A 12,760-nucleotide genomic window follows, 5' to 3' on the forward strand; every position below is an offset into this window, starting at 1 on the left:
TTGGAAAGCCCTGGGAAAAGCAGGCCCTGGAAATGTTAGGCCTAGTGCTTGCTAAAGACCAGATCAAGCTGCACCTGTGTAATCAGTATATGATAAATGATACAATTGTTAGATGTGATTAGATATAATTATTTTTTAGAGAACATGGGGAACCATGTTAGGGGGCTAAGGGGGGGATCATGAGAAATTCATGCTTGGGTAAAAACAATGCATACAATAGAACAATGTAAGTTTAATAATTAATATATAAGTTGCATAACGATAGAGTATAAAATATGTTCAACTTGAAAACCCAAATTGGGTCAGATTTAGGTATGTGTACCCCTGACACCCAGAGCTCTTTAAATAAAGCATCTTCATATAACCATTCATGGTTATGTGTGTTCCTGAACGCTAACATGGGCCGTATTTATTTACTAGTAGTCTCTTTTCCCCTTATTCCTGTGTGTTGTATAGTCTGTTTTAAGTCCTATGTTTGTTAATTTTATGTCTATTAAATGAATAAATAAATAAATAAATAAATAAATTCTATAATAGGCTGAATCAGCCATTATTAAAGAACTTGTGAACAAGAGTGGGTTTTGGGGCGCTGGCCACCTCAGCAGAGCTACAGCCTGCTGCCAGAGGCCTGGGCAAAAGGCAGGGGCTTGTGTAAACCCCCCACATCCATTTGTAACACTGGCCACCTCAATAAAAGCTGCTGCCAGCAACCTGCCCAAGGCAGGGCCTTGTCCAAGCTCTCTCTGGTAACACCACCCCACCACCTACGTTTGACGTGGAGGCGCCCGATCATCTCGGCGGTGCCGTAGTTGTTCCACACCTCGCAGACGTAGCTGCCCGAGTCCGAGGGCCGCGTGTTCTCGATCAGCAGCCCCGTCACCGTCTGTCGGAAGCGGCTGTCGGGCTCCCAGGGGACGTTGTCCTTCAGCCAGCGGTACTTTGGTGCCGGGTGCCCTGATGCTTTGCAAGGCAGCTCCACTCGCTGTCCTGCCATGGCTTTGCGGTGGTCAAACCCATCTAGGATAGATGGAGCTGAATTCGCTGGGTCTGAAACACAGAGAAACTCTTTTCAGCCAGAGCCTTAAAATTAACTCGCTAGGCAACGTGTCAATATTTTCTTTTTTTTTTCTCCTGCATTTCCTGACTCGCCAGCCCAGTGTTTTGGGCACTAGAGTTTGCTTCTCTGACCCAGCCACCAGTCTGAGTTGGGGTGGCTGGGATCCAGCAGCACATGCTGCTGAAGCAACTCATTGCTGCTTGGAAATCCTCTCACTGGATCTTTTCCAGGTGGCAAACGTTTTGCTGGTCATCCTTCACGTTCCCTCTGAGACACATGGAGAGCCAGAAATGTGTTGCCTTAGCAATTATTGCCACTTCTCAACTAGATTGAAACCAACACTTTGTCCCTTCTTCTCGGTGGTCTGAAGACTTTGAATTGAAGGAGCAATTTATTCCCTTGTCAGGAGACAAATGGGCAAAGGCACAGGGATTTCTATCTGCAGTCAAACTGACAGACAAGCCTTTTCTTCTTCTGTGGGAAAAGAACTTAACGTGACAAGACCAACTTACAGCTTAATAGTGCATCTTTCTGTGCTCAATTTGCTGACAACTGCAGCCCTCGCTTGTGCAGCACCTGGCATGGATTTATGTATCTCACAGATGTCTGGCAGGATTGCCTTCACCAGAGGTGCATGCACCCATTAGAAATAGTGCTGGGTTTGTAATTTCAGTTTGGAGACAGAGGTTGGCACAATTCAAAGTTGTGTGCAGCCCATCCTGGAGCTATTGCCACAAAAATACTGAACAAATATTCATCAAAGTAATTTCTCACCACACGCACGCATTTTGCTGAGATTTCTGTCTCACAAAGAAACTCCACTTCTGACCAGCTCCTACCTGACACACTGACCTCTTTTTGGGTATATCTAATCATAGCTGACTGCATGTAGGTGCAATTGCCACAATTCTGGCTTTTTCAAGAGGCATTTTAGCTTAGCAAACTCAGGTGCTGCTCACAGGGCAGCTGCAGCAGGTTCCTGTAAGGAGCTGGAGAGATTAAAGGAGCAGTTCATGCTGAATTCAAGCCTTTCCAAAAGTAATCAGTGCCTGAGCTAGCTGGTTTAAAATGAGCTTAGATATATCTTTATGAATTGCAGCCACACCTGGGAGGACATCCAGGAGAGCAAACATCTTAAGGTTATTTAAGTTAAACTATCAATCCAGAAACCAAAACCGCAATATTAAAAAAAAAAAGGACTAAATTTTATTTTTTTTTTGGTGACTGTATCTCAATAAAACCCTCCAAATTCCAAGTTGAGTGAAAGGTGAGAGCAGAGGTTTTTCTGCTTTCTAGATGCCAGGAAAACACTGAGCCACTGAGGGCAAAGCCACATTCAGCTTGCTGAGTGTCTCATTAGGAAGGCGGCAGTGGTGGTTAAATGAGTGATTTTTGGATGAATCAGTGGCCTCGAGGTCCATATTTGGCACCAAGATAGGACAAATTTCTGAGCTTGCCATGCTGTTTGTGTCTGGCTCAGTGAAAGCACAATCTGCCAGGATGCTATTGGGAAGGCCAGTGTCAATTTGACTAATTGATCAGCCAGCTCCTCTCTCCTCTCGTCCCTGTTACCACGCACAGACTCCTTTGTGGGGAATTAACTGAGAGCAAAACCACAGGCAGGCAAGAAATTACAGCTTCTGGCTCTTAAGAAGGTTACTTCTACATGAAATCAGTTTCTTCAGTTGCAAATAATGATTAAATGTTTAAATAATAACAAAGCATAACTGTCTTTTAGAGGTATTGTCTGTGCATTCCTACTCAAGCAGCACAGCAGAGCCTGGATTCTCTCTCCCAGGGTCAATTCCCCTTTTCTCCTTCTCAACTTGAGCTTTGTCAGCAGCAGCACAGCCTGGAGTCCCAGTTGCAGGACAGCTAAACTGAGATTTAACTACATAATGAAGAAAATTTTTTACAAATATATTCAGGGATACACAAGATATGATTCCAGTGATCTGTTTTCTTCCACTCTGTATTTATATATTTAAATGGACAGTAAAAAACATTTCTTTGGGTTGAACAGACTCCTATTTAGAGGTTCATATATGTCCCTGGAACAGACTCCTACAGTTCATATATTCTGCTTAAGGGAAAAAAAACAAAACAAAACAAAACAACAAACAAAAAACAAACAAAAAACCAAACAAAAAACCCAAACAAAACAAACTAACAAACAAAAACAAAACAAAACACAAAACCCCAGCCAAAACCCAAACCAAGCACAAAAGAAATCCCAAGGTTCATTTGCAATCACCTGCAATGAGGCAAAAAATAGCAAAGTAACGTCACCCAGTTGCAATATGTGTTTAACCTCTTTTGAATTAATATTTTACTGTGCTTTAACAGTCAGCTGCAAATGAATTCCAGCAAGAACAATGACAAAAAGACTGAGTCAATATACTGTTTTAATATATTCTACTTTGGACCTTTTATGAAGGACAGAAGAAGAAGATTGTTGTGCTTTAAAAATAATATGGATTTTTCAGAGTGTGGAGGTTAAAAAGCAGTAATGATTTTAGGAGATGGGATTCATGGCAGGACAAAATTATTGTTGGAAAAGGACACTATAATGAGTCTTAGAAATATATTCTGTTGCATGTTAATGGCTTTGGGTTTAATTTGGTTTAGAAAAGCCATGTGATTTCAAGGACATGTTCCACTCCAAATGAAATTTGGAAATTCATTTTGGTCATAGACATATTAATTATTCACTATTTTTGCTAATTTTTTATTTTATTTGCTATTATCTGCACGTTAACATTCACACTGTTTCAAAGCAATAATGAAGTTTAAGTTGTGTTAAATGTGGCCAGGAAACATGAGAAATATCCACCACAAACTATTTAATCACCAAAAAAGTGAAGAATATGCATGGAAAAGACAGGCAAAAATGTAGGTCCTGTGCAAGCAGACTTTTCAGAACTATGTTCTTTGATTCTCTGATCCCAGTTCTTAAAGGAGTCACTCTTTAGAAATATAAATTCCAGTAAAGAAGAAGGAAAACCTGTTAGAGAAATATTAAGAGACAAACTCTGCCCCTGATTGCTGCACTTGCTCAGTAAATTAACAGGACTGGAAATCAGAGCCTGCTCCAGCCCTGATCAAGAATAATTAACTCTGTTGAATTAAAAAAAAACCCAGTTATTGCACACAGGTAAAATTTTCTATTTCAATTTGGTCTGTGGAGGAGAATAGAAAAGGCAGCTCCAGACAGAGAACATCCTTTAGGGTGCTTGTCCTAAATTTCAAACAAGACAGAGCTTTCATTTTCCCTCTTTTGTTCAGTGAGAGAACTTGAATTTCTCCTGTGGTAACCAAGACACAAGCCTGATTTTGTTTCTGTCCCCACTGGCTCAGCCTTAACGTGATTTCACACGGAAGCAGACCACACTATGGAGCCAGCTGGAAGGGGAGAATCCTGCCTGTTCTCCTAAGACCACAGCAGGCACATTATTGTGCAGGAAAACTTCTTCATCTGGTTGGGAAAAGCAGAGGCAAGAGTTCTACCCACAGGGGCCACCCATCAAAGGGAGAAACTCCTGGAACTGACTGGTAAGTCATTCTAACCTGAACAATCACACTATTTTTAGGGGGTTTTTATCATTACTCTATTTGAGTACTGGCCTGTGTGTTCAGAAAGCTCCAAAATACTTCAACAATGTCCATTTTGGAGGAGGTCAAGAAGCATGTTAATAATGGAAAACTGTTGGAGTCTGAGATACAGAGTGTGTGCCCTTGTTTCTAATACTTAGTTCTAGGATTCAAAGAAACACTGAATTTCATATAATATGAAATTCATGAGCATGTTTTCATGGTGATACATGAAAACAAATGTTAGATAGGAAAAGTGTAAGTGTGTAGATTAGAAAGTTTCTTAAATCACTGGGTGAAAATGTAGTTTAGAGAACAGGAGACAAGATGGAGGATTTAGGGTGTTGTCTATTGTCCTTCTTCTTTCTTCTTCATGTTCTTTTCCTAGGGGTTTTTGGGTAGTAGTAAGTGATTGGATAGAAAATACTGTAGTGCAGCACTCAGGTGTTGGGTCATTGGGTCACTAAGAAAAATAATTTAGTTGGCATTTGTTAATTGGGTAAATGGACATATAAAAGACCTTGAAGAGGATCTTTGTTAGCCATTTTACCCCTTTTCTATCATAGTGCACATAGCTGCTTGTACCTTGTAATGCTGATAAGGAAAAAATAAACAACTGAGACCGAACAAGAGAAAACTGCCTCCCTCTCGTCAATCTTCAGTTCAAAGGGAAAAAGAACCTAATCCAAAAGTCCTTAACAAGACAGAAAACCCTGTGCTCACCTCTGTCTCCCTGAGGGGTCTCAAACAGAGGGGTAGAGAGCTGAGACCTGACCACTGGAGTTTTATTCTGACGGAAGGACCAAAACAGGAGAGGAAAGGGTCAAAAGTGGAATGACCCCACTGACTGCCAGATTGGCAAAGTCACCAAATCCTGACAGACCTTTCAGGAAATTTAGCAACAGGGAAAAGGACAAAAAGCAATGTGAGGCTTTCAGTGGGATGGTGGGGATGATTTATGTAGGGTAAGGATGTGGGCAGGAAGTCTGGGATCCAGCCTCAGTGAGCTCTGTGAATGTAGGAAAACCACTCTGGATTTGCTCATCTGCAAACAAAGGGAGCAATTATGGACAAGCAGCAAATGAGGGATGGGAAGGTGAGGTGGGGAAGTGCTAAACCTACACAGAAAGGTTTGAGAGCAAGTTCCAGACCCAGACTTGGAATCAGCTCCTTATTTACCCCACCCAGAACTGGCACTGCCTCTCACTGACAAAAATGGGGAAAAATCTGTATTGGAGCAGCACTGTAGTGAGAGCCCTGAGGGTGTGGTGATTGTGAGGAGCCCAACTGTCCATCACACACACAGCAATCAGGAGTTCATTTAAAACCACAAGGGAAAGTTAAAATAGCCCATCCACTTTCTCATCTTCCCACCTGCTGCACAAATTGCCCTGGGTCTCAGCCCTGAGCATGGAGAGCTGCCAGCCAGCCCTCCTGCCTGCCTGCAGCACCCCTGGATGCACTGGCACAGGTCACCTTCTCCTTCTGGCTGGAAATCCCTCCTGGAAGCAGGGGAACATGCTGCTTTCCCCAGGGTAGGAGTGGGATGAATGAAAAGGAAAGCTGAAATGCACCTCAGGTGACCTGAGAATCCCAAGGTGGAAATATCTAGAGTTGTGTGCAATGTCCTGAGCTCCTGCTGAGGTCAACAGAGAGGAACAGGCACCATGGGGCAGTTCAGATCACCCCAGGACAGGTACACCACCCCTTAAAGTGTTCCTCTTCTTTGCTTACATAGGGAAGTTAAGGTGATTAAATTCCCCTGCACAAGTCTGCTTTGGGAGGGATGAATCCCATCCACAGTCTCTGTAAAAAGTACTCCAAACCTGCTAAAATTCACCATGCTGAAATGCAGGTGCACACTCCAGGCCTTCAGAAAACAGCAACTAAGGTGTGAAAAAACAGATTAAAAAAACCCAGGGTTTTAAAATGAAGCAGCTCCCCACTTCCATTTGCTAGAAACCACACAAGGACGTGCCTTGCCAGCCGGGCACACCCGAGAGAGACACACCCAGCGTTTCATTTAGCAAGATACAGAAAAGGAGCACCTGATACAAAAAGTCTTGCGCTGTTGCTTTGTCGTGTTTCTCCAGTGTATCTGTGCCTTGTGATACATCGGTAGTTGTACAGTCCATCTTCATTCTGGACGTCTAAAATATACAAGGCTCCCGTGGATGTGATGAGAAATCTAGGTCCTGAAAGACACAAGAATTTGCAGGGTTTAAAATATCTGTAGGTTGTTACTCTCACACTAAAGGATGGAGGACACAGGGCCTGAAGATTTTTTGTATTTTTTTTTTTTTTTTGGACAGGTTTGAAGCTGCCAGTCTCAACCTTACCAAGTGCTCACTGAAAATGCATAAAAGGTGTCAATTCGTGTATATTTTATTTGCACTTCATCTGCAGAAACGGAGGGATCTTTAAGGAAAATGTAAAGAATGAAGGAAAGAAATGTGCCATGGTCTGTATGACTATTAAAAATATAGAAGAGGCATCTGAAGTAAAATATGGGGTAAAGAACCAATGCATTAACCCAGTTTAGTTCAGTGCTGTGGGATGATCTGATGCAATTCAGCAGCAGAGCTGTGGGGGTAAGAGAGGCAGTGAAGCTGCTCCCACCTGCAATGCCTGCAAGTTAAACATCTCCAGTGTGAGGAGCAGTCCCAGGCCACCCTGCCCAGCAAAGCCACGATCTCTAACACCAAACCAGACTGATATATTCAAGGTCAGAGTTTCTACCACTGTTCTCTCAAAAGTATTACAGGTTAAATTTTCTTTAAAGATGACTTTTGTTTTATGATCAGCCCTAGAGTATGTGGAAAATACCATGGTTTATATAGTCAAGTGTGCAGTTTTGACCATTTGGCACCCACAAAACTCTCCCTGTTCTGTTTCATGCCCACTTTAAAAACAAGGGCACAAAGCCCCTTAAAATTGACACGGTACCTGTTTGCTCTAATGCACTTTCCATAATGCAATAAATTTAAAAAATGTGTTTAGAATGCATTGCAAACTTAAGCCTCACCTGGCTAATATTTCCACTTAAAGAATACAGCAGTCTAAGCTGTGTGTGCTTTTCCAAAACTTTAACACTGAGGTAAATGTGAATATCTTTTCCTATTCATGTCTGCTAAATTTCTCTGTAGCTGGCAGCTCTTACAATACATGTACCTGTACCTAGGTATTATAAAATATATCAGGCTCCAGAATTAGGGGAGAAATACACAAGGGTGAAACCCATTATGGACTAATATCCAGTAATATGCAGGAAGAAAGGATTCCTTTTCTTCAGAGCTCTCTGAGCAATGACTCTTTAATAATTAAGTGTAGTCAGGATGCTTGCTCACAGATGCATCTGTGGGAAAGCAATCCAACAGAGAGAAGACAGAAAGGAAATGGTTTCATTCCAGCGGGTGATATTCTTTAAACCGTAATATAAAAGAAATTGGGGAAAAAAATTATCAACCATTCAATGTCACAGGACTGGTCTGACCCTAAGAGCAGAGAACATTGAATTAAACAACACCAGCCCACCTCTCCCATCCTTGGAAGTATCCAGAATTATTAAATAACCACACCAGAGTTAAATAAGTGGTGGGGGTGTTTATCATGGAGAAAAAGAGGTGCAGAGGTGATGTTATTTCTCTCTAAATCTCCCTGGCAGGAGGGGACAGCCGGGGGGGTCGGGCTCTGCTGCCAGGGAACAGGGACAGGAGGAGAGGGAACGGCCTCAGGCTGGGCCAGGGGAGGCTCAGGGTGGACAGCAGCAGGAATTTGCCCATGGAAAGGGAGCTCAGGCCTTGGCAGGGGCTGCCCAGGGAGCTTTGCAGTGCCCATCCCTGGAGGTGTCACCCGGAGGTGGCACTCAGGGCTCTGGGCTGGGGACAAGGTGGGGACTGGGCACAGCTGGGACTCCATGGGCTGGGAGGGCTTTTCCAGCCCCTGGGATCCTGGAATTCTTTGAGAATAAATCACCATAATTGAGGCATTGAAGGTGTTGAGCTCCTTTGCTGATGAAGAAGAGCTGAGCAAGGGAAGGTGTAAAGGAGGAGGGATCATTGGGTGGGAAGTGCTTTCTCCTCAGCCATGAGCAACATTGTGCTCCAGCCTAGGTGGATTTACAGATTTACAGGCTAGAGAGGTTCTTTCTTATACAGAAGCCATACTGACTTCATATGCTTCTGAAAACTTAAATTGTTTGCATAGAGAAGACTTAGGAACAAAGACATTGTGGAGTGTGGTAGTAAAATTACCTGAACGGGTAATATTTCAGTTTCACAGCCAAATGTCTGAAACATGGCATTGAAAAGCTTACATGAAAAAAGCAAAGCTATCTTTCACTTTATATTTTAACATGTTAGCTGTAATGTTTGGATGAAATGATATAGACATGTAGTAGCAATAGGTTAAGCCAATAAGATATGCTGTAGCTCCTTGATGTAATGTTCTGCCCAATGCTGAGCGTTTCTTCCTTTTCCTTTCACATTCCCAATTACCCAGAACACTGTCTGAGTGTATACATTGCTCAAAACCATTTGTGCCACCCTAACTTCTTATCAAATAGTGCCATTCAACATCTGTACCCTTTAACAAGGTTTGCCTTTATCCCTAAATTTAGGTTAGAAGGATATTTAGAATTTTGGTGTGAAAACCACAGGATGCTGGACTTCAGTTCACAAGCAGTTTCTTCACTCCTGAAATATTCATAAAGCAAATCCACCTTTCCCAGGGAGGGTGCTATAAGAACTACAGGTATTTGAGGCACAGTTTTCTCCCTTATGCTCCGTGGGCATCACAAAATGACAGCTTCAGGAGATGGGAATCACATTTAAAGGCTTGGCTTGGGGGATGCAGCAAAGACAACCCTGCCTTGCTTTTGTTTCCAGCTGCGTGAGCATCAACCAGCTGTGGGTTCAGGCAGCACAGCAGGTCCAGCCCTGCCCACAGCAATGCCCCTGAGCTCTGCCTGCTCTGCACACACATCCTCTGCAGCCCAGGCAAGGCTTACATTGCCTTTTTCCAGCTGGGATTGAGCCTGGTACCAAACCAAGCCAGGGAGGATGTCAGCAGAGAGGCTGCCACCACATCACAGGCCCAGGAACAGATAAAAAGGTGTTAATGGGATGGTTGGGACTGTTTTGGTGCCTCCAGGAAATCTGCACTGCTGTGCATTTGTGTCAAGTGACTGGAGCCCAAGAGGCTGGGAGGCAGAAATGTGCTCCTCATGCATGTGAGGGCTTCCCGTAGCTTCCTCTTTCTGGTCCATTTTCACCTTTGCTAAACACATATAATTCCATTTCTCTTCATAGTTCCATTTTTCCATGATTCCATTTCACACCTTTGGACACTACCAGTATGCACAAGTTTAAGATCACACAAATGTGGGCAAAGCTTAAAAATAAATTCCTTCCTCTGTGCTCGTCCACAGCTCTCAGTGTTTCCAGATACTCTGCACAGTTTTGAGAGCTAGTCTCACAGGTCTACACAGGGCATCGTTAGTAATCAAATTTGTCTCTCTTCTCAGGATAAACATGGAAAAAACTGCCACAGAAATTAAATGAGAAGATCAAATTCAGAGCTTCCCTTTAAACTCTAGTTCTCAGTTCTGGAATCACAACTGGGGTGTGGATTGTGGATGAGGATGTGGAGTGGCTGGGTGATGAATTTAATGGATTTATGGGCTATTTCGAGATCTCATAGTATTGAGTGATACTTGCAGGTGAAGCCTTCCCTGCTCAGCTCTGGCAGAGAGCTTCCTTCAGCTGCAGTTACACTTTTGGCTCCTCTGTGAGAGCAGACACACTTATTAAAAGCCTGCCACTTAATAAAAGAGGAATGTGAAAGCTTTGCAGAGCCAAGAAATTGCTCAGTGTTATCTTGCTGTATTTTCTGGAGAAGTTATGAACACACTCAAGCTATCTAACACTGCTTAGATCATCCTGTTGGAAATTACTCAGGCAATTGTACAATAAAACCTTCACTTAAAGCATTATCTAGAGTTTTTTTTTCCCCTCACCCTCTTCAAAGATAGCTAAAAGTAAATAGTTATTGCCACACATCAGATGTTATCCCACATTTCCCACCAACAGACATGGTATTAATTGCAGGGCTAAAGATTTTCCTTTTCCTCTTTTCTTCTTAACATATTTTGCATACTTATGTAATGCTTTTAATAACCAACCCCTCCTCCTCCCGTAGAAACACGAGACAGAAAAAGACAGAGAAATAAAAGGGGAAATGCGTGTAATTTCTGTCATCTTCTAAACGGAGAGCATTTTCATTAAACCCGACAGGCTGTCAGCTGTGACAAAGCTGAAGTGTTGAGTGTTCTGCCTTCTGAACTTCAAAAAGTGTTTAGAAAAGCACCAGGATGGGACAGACAAGCTCCCACTGCCCTGTTGATCCAGGGGAGGGCTTTCTTCTTCAGGCACATTTAATTTAATCGCCCCTGCTTTGCTCTAATTTTTTTTGAGTCACCTACTTAATATGCCAAATAAAGATTTTTCTAAAGTGAAAAATCCTCTCAGATCTACTGAAGCTTTTTGTTTGTTTGGCTGTTAGCAGGCTTCTAGAGAGGAAGACAGAGAGGCCTCCTTCACAACAATTAAAAAAAACACTGTCAAAATATAGCTCATAATTCCCATTTATTATTCCTCCTCAGCAGTGTTTGTATTAATGCCTTCAATACCTGATTATAATAATTTCAGCATCTGATTTGCAGAGATGTTGAAATCTCTTTTGGCTTTCAATGCTTGATGCCTTTGAAAAGCTGGTTCAGTATCTGGAATATGTGTCTCATTCAAAGACTTCAAAAGCTTCCAGGAGCCCTCACTATCTCTTGCCTCCGTAGTGTGGGCAAGCATAGTAATATATTATCTTTTAACATAGTATTTAAACTTACTTTAAAGCAGAATTTAAGGCAAGGCCAGCCTGGATGGGGCCCTAGTGGAAACCCCATGGCAGGGGTTTGAATGAGATGGCCTTTAAGGTCCTTTCCAAGACAAAGCATTCTATGATTTTAGGAAAATTTAAATTCTTTACAGAGAAGCTCTCTGAGATGCATTCATACAATTCATACAAGTCAGTGGAAAACCAGGGAATGGAACCTATAACTCTTACCCCAACATCCAACATAATACATAACTTTGCCTCACAGTGAGACTGCAAAGAAATTATATGGATCCAAGGACTAGAAAGACCATTAGAGTAATTTATTTTCACTTTCCATCCTTTTGCCATTAACTCCTGCCCAAGTCCAGGTCTGGAAGTTACACTATAGGTTTTTTAAAAAGACATTAGTCATGATTAAAGATTTCTTGTAAGTGGAGAGCATGTGATAGCCCCAGGTAAATTATTCTAATTATTCTTACTTTTGAAAATTAGTGTATTGTTTGGGTGCACTTGTCTTTGCCCCAGTTATTGGATCTTACTGTGCCTTCATTAAAGATTTCCTCCACAGTCAGAAATCTTCTGCCCATTTAAGTCCTTACAGAACATGAGGAAATTACCTCTTATACCATCTTTCTCCTTAATTAGTTATACAGATTGAACTTCCTAAATCATTTACTGTGAATTATTCATATCTTGAAATATTCCTGTAGTTTTTCACTCGACACCTTAACAACTTTTTGAAGTTCTTCTTCAAGCTTGGATCATGCACATAAATTCAGTTCTGAAATTTCTGGTTCTGGTTGTCGTAAATGCAAAATGTCACCATTTTCCTCTGTACAATTTTTTTCAACATACCCATCCAGTAATTGAACCCACCATGGAAAATTGTGATCTCCTTTTCAGAGTCAAGGATTTAGGGATTTCCCTCCTTCTGTAGATGTGACTTATCACCAGACTGTCCTAAATCTGGAATTATTGGTATGAAAACCTCAGTGTTCAAACCTCTTTAACACAACCCACCAAGTTGTGTCGTCTTTTGCCATGACACCAATATTTTAACAGCTGACACATTTTACCAACAGCTTTCCTTAACAAAATTCCATTCCCTAATTTCTAAATTCATGTCTTCATCTGAGATATTAGCAAACCACTTGGTTTGGAGGTAAAGAGCTGCACCCCAAAGAGATGGGTCTCACTGTCCTAAGGAAAACAAACAAGGGA

The 12,760-nt window shown here is 42.0% G+C and overlaps 1 protein-coding gene across 1 annotated transcript in view; it reads right to left on the reverse strand.

The window, feature by feature from the left end:
* DSCAM (DS cell adhesion molecule) overlaps positions 1–12,760 on the reverse strand; it is a 439,258-nt gene that overhangs the window by 177,803 nt on the left and 248,695 nt on the right. Inside the window, exons 4-5 of the mRNA XM_088051091.1 lie at positions 6,697–6,843; positions 769–1,047 (exon numbers count right to left, since the gene is read on the reverse strand). Of these exons, the coding sequence (XP_087907217.1) occupies positions 769–1,047; positions 6,697–6,843 (426 nt within the window). The remainder of the gene's footprint in view (positions 1–768; positions 1,048–6,696; positions 6,844–12,760) is intronic.

Source organism: Pseudopodoces humilis, chromosome 2 (assembly GCF_049639895.1).
Source record: "Pseudopodoces humilis isolate 2021_Gansu_Grassland_sample_001 chromosome 2, ASM4963989v1, whole genome shotgun sequence".
Lineage (NCBI taxonomy): Eukaryota > Metazoa > Chordata > Aves > Passeriformes > Paridae > Pseudopodoces > Pseudopodoces humilis.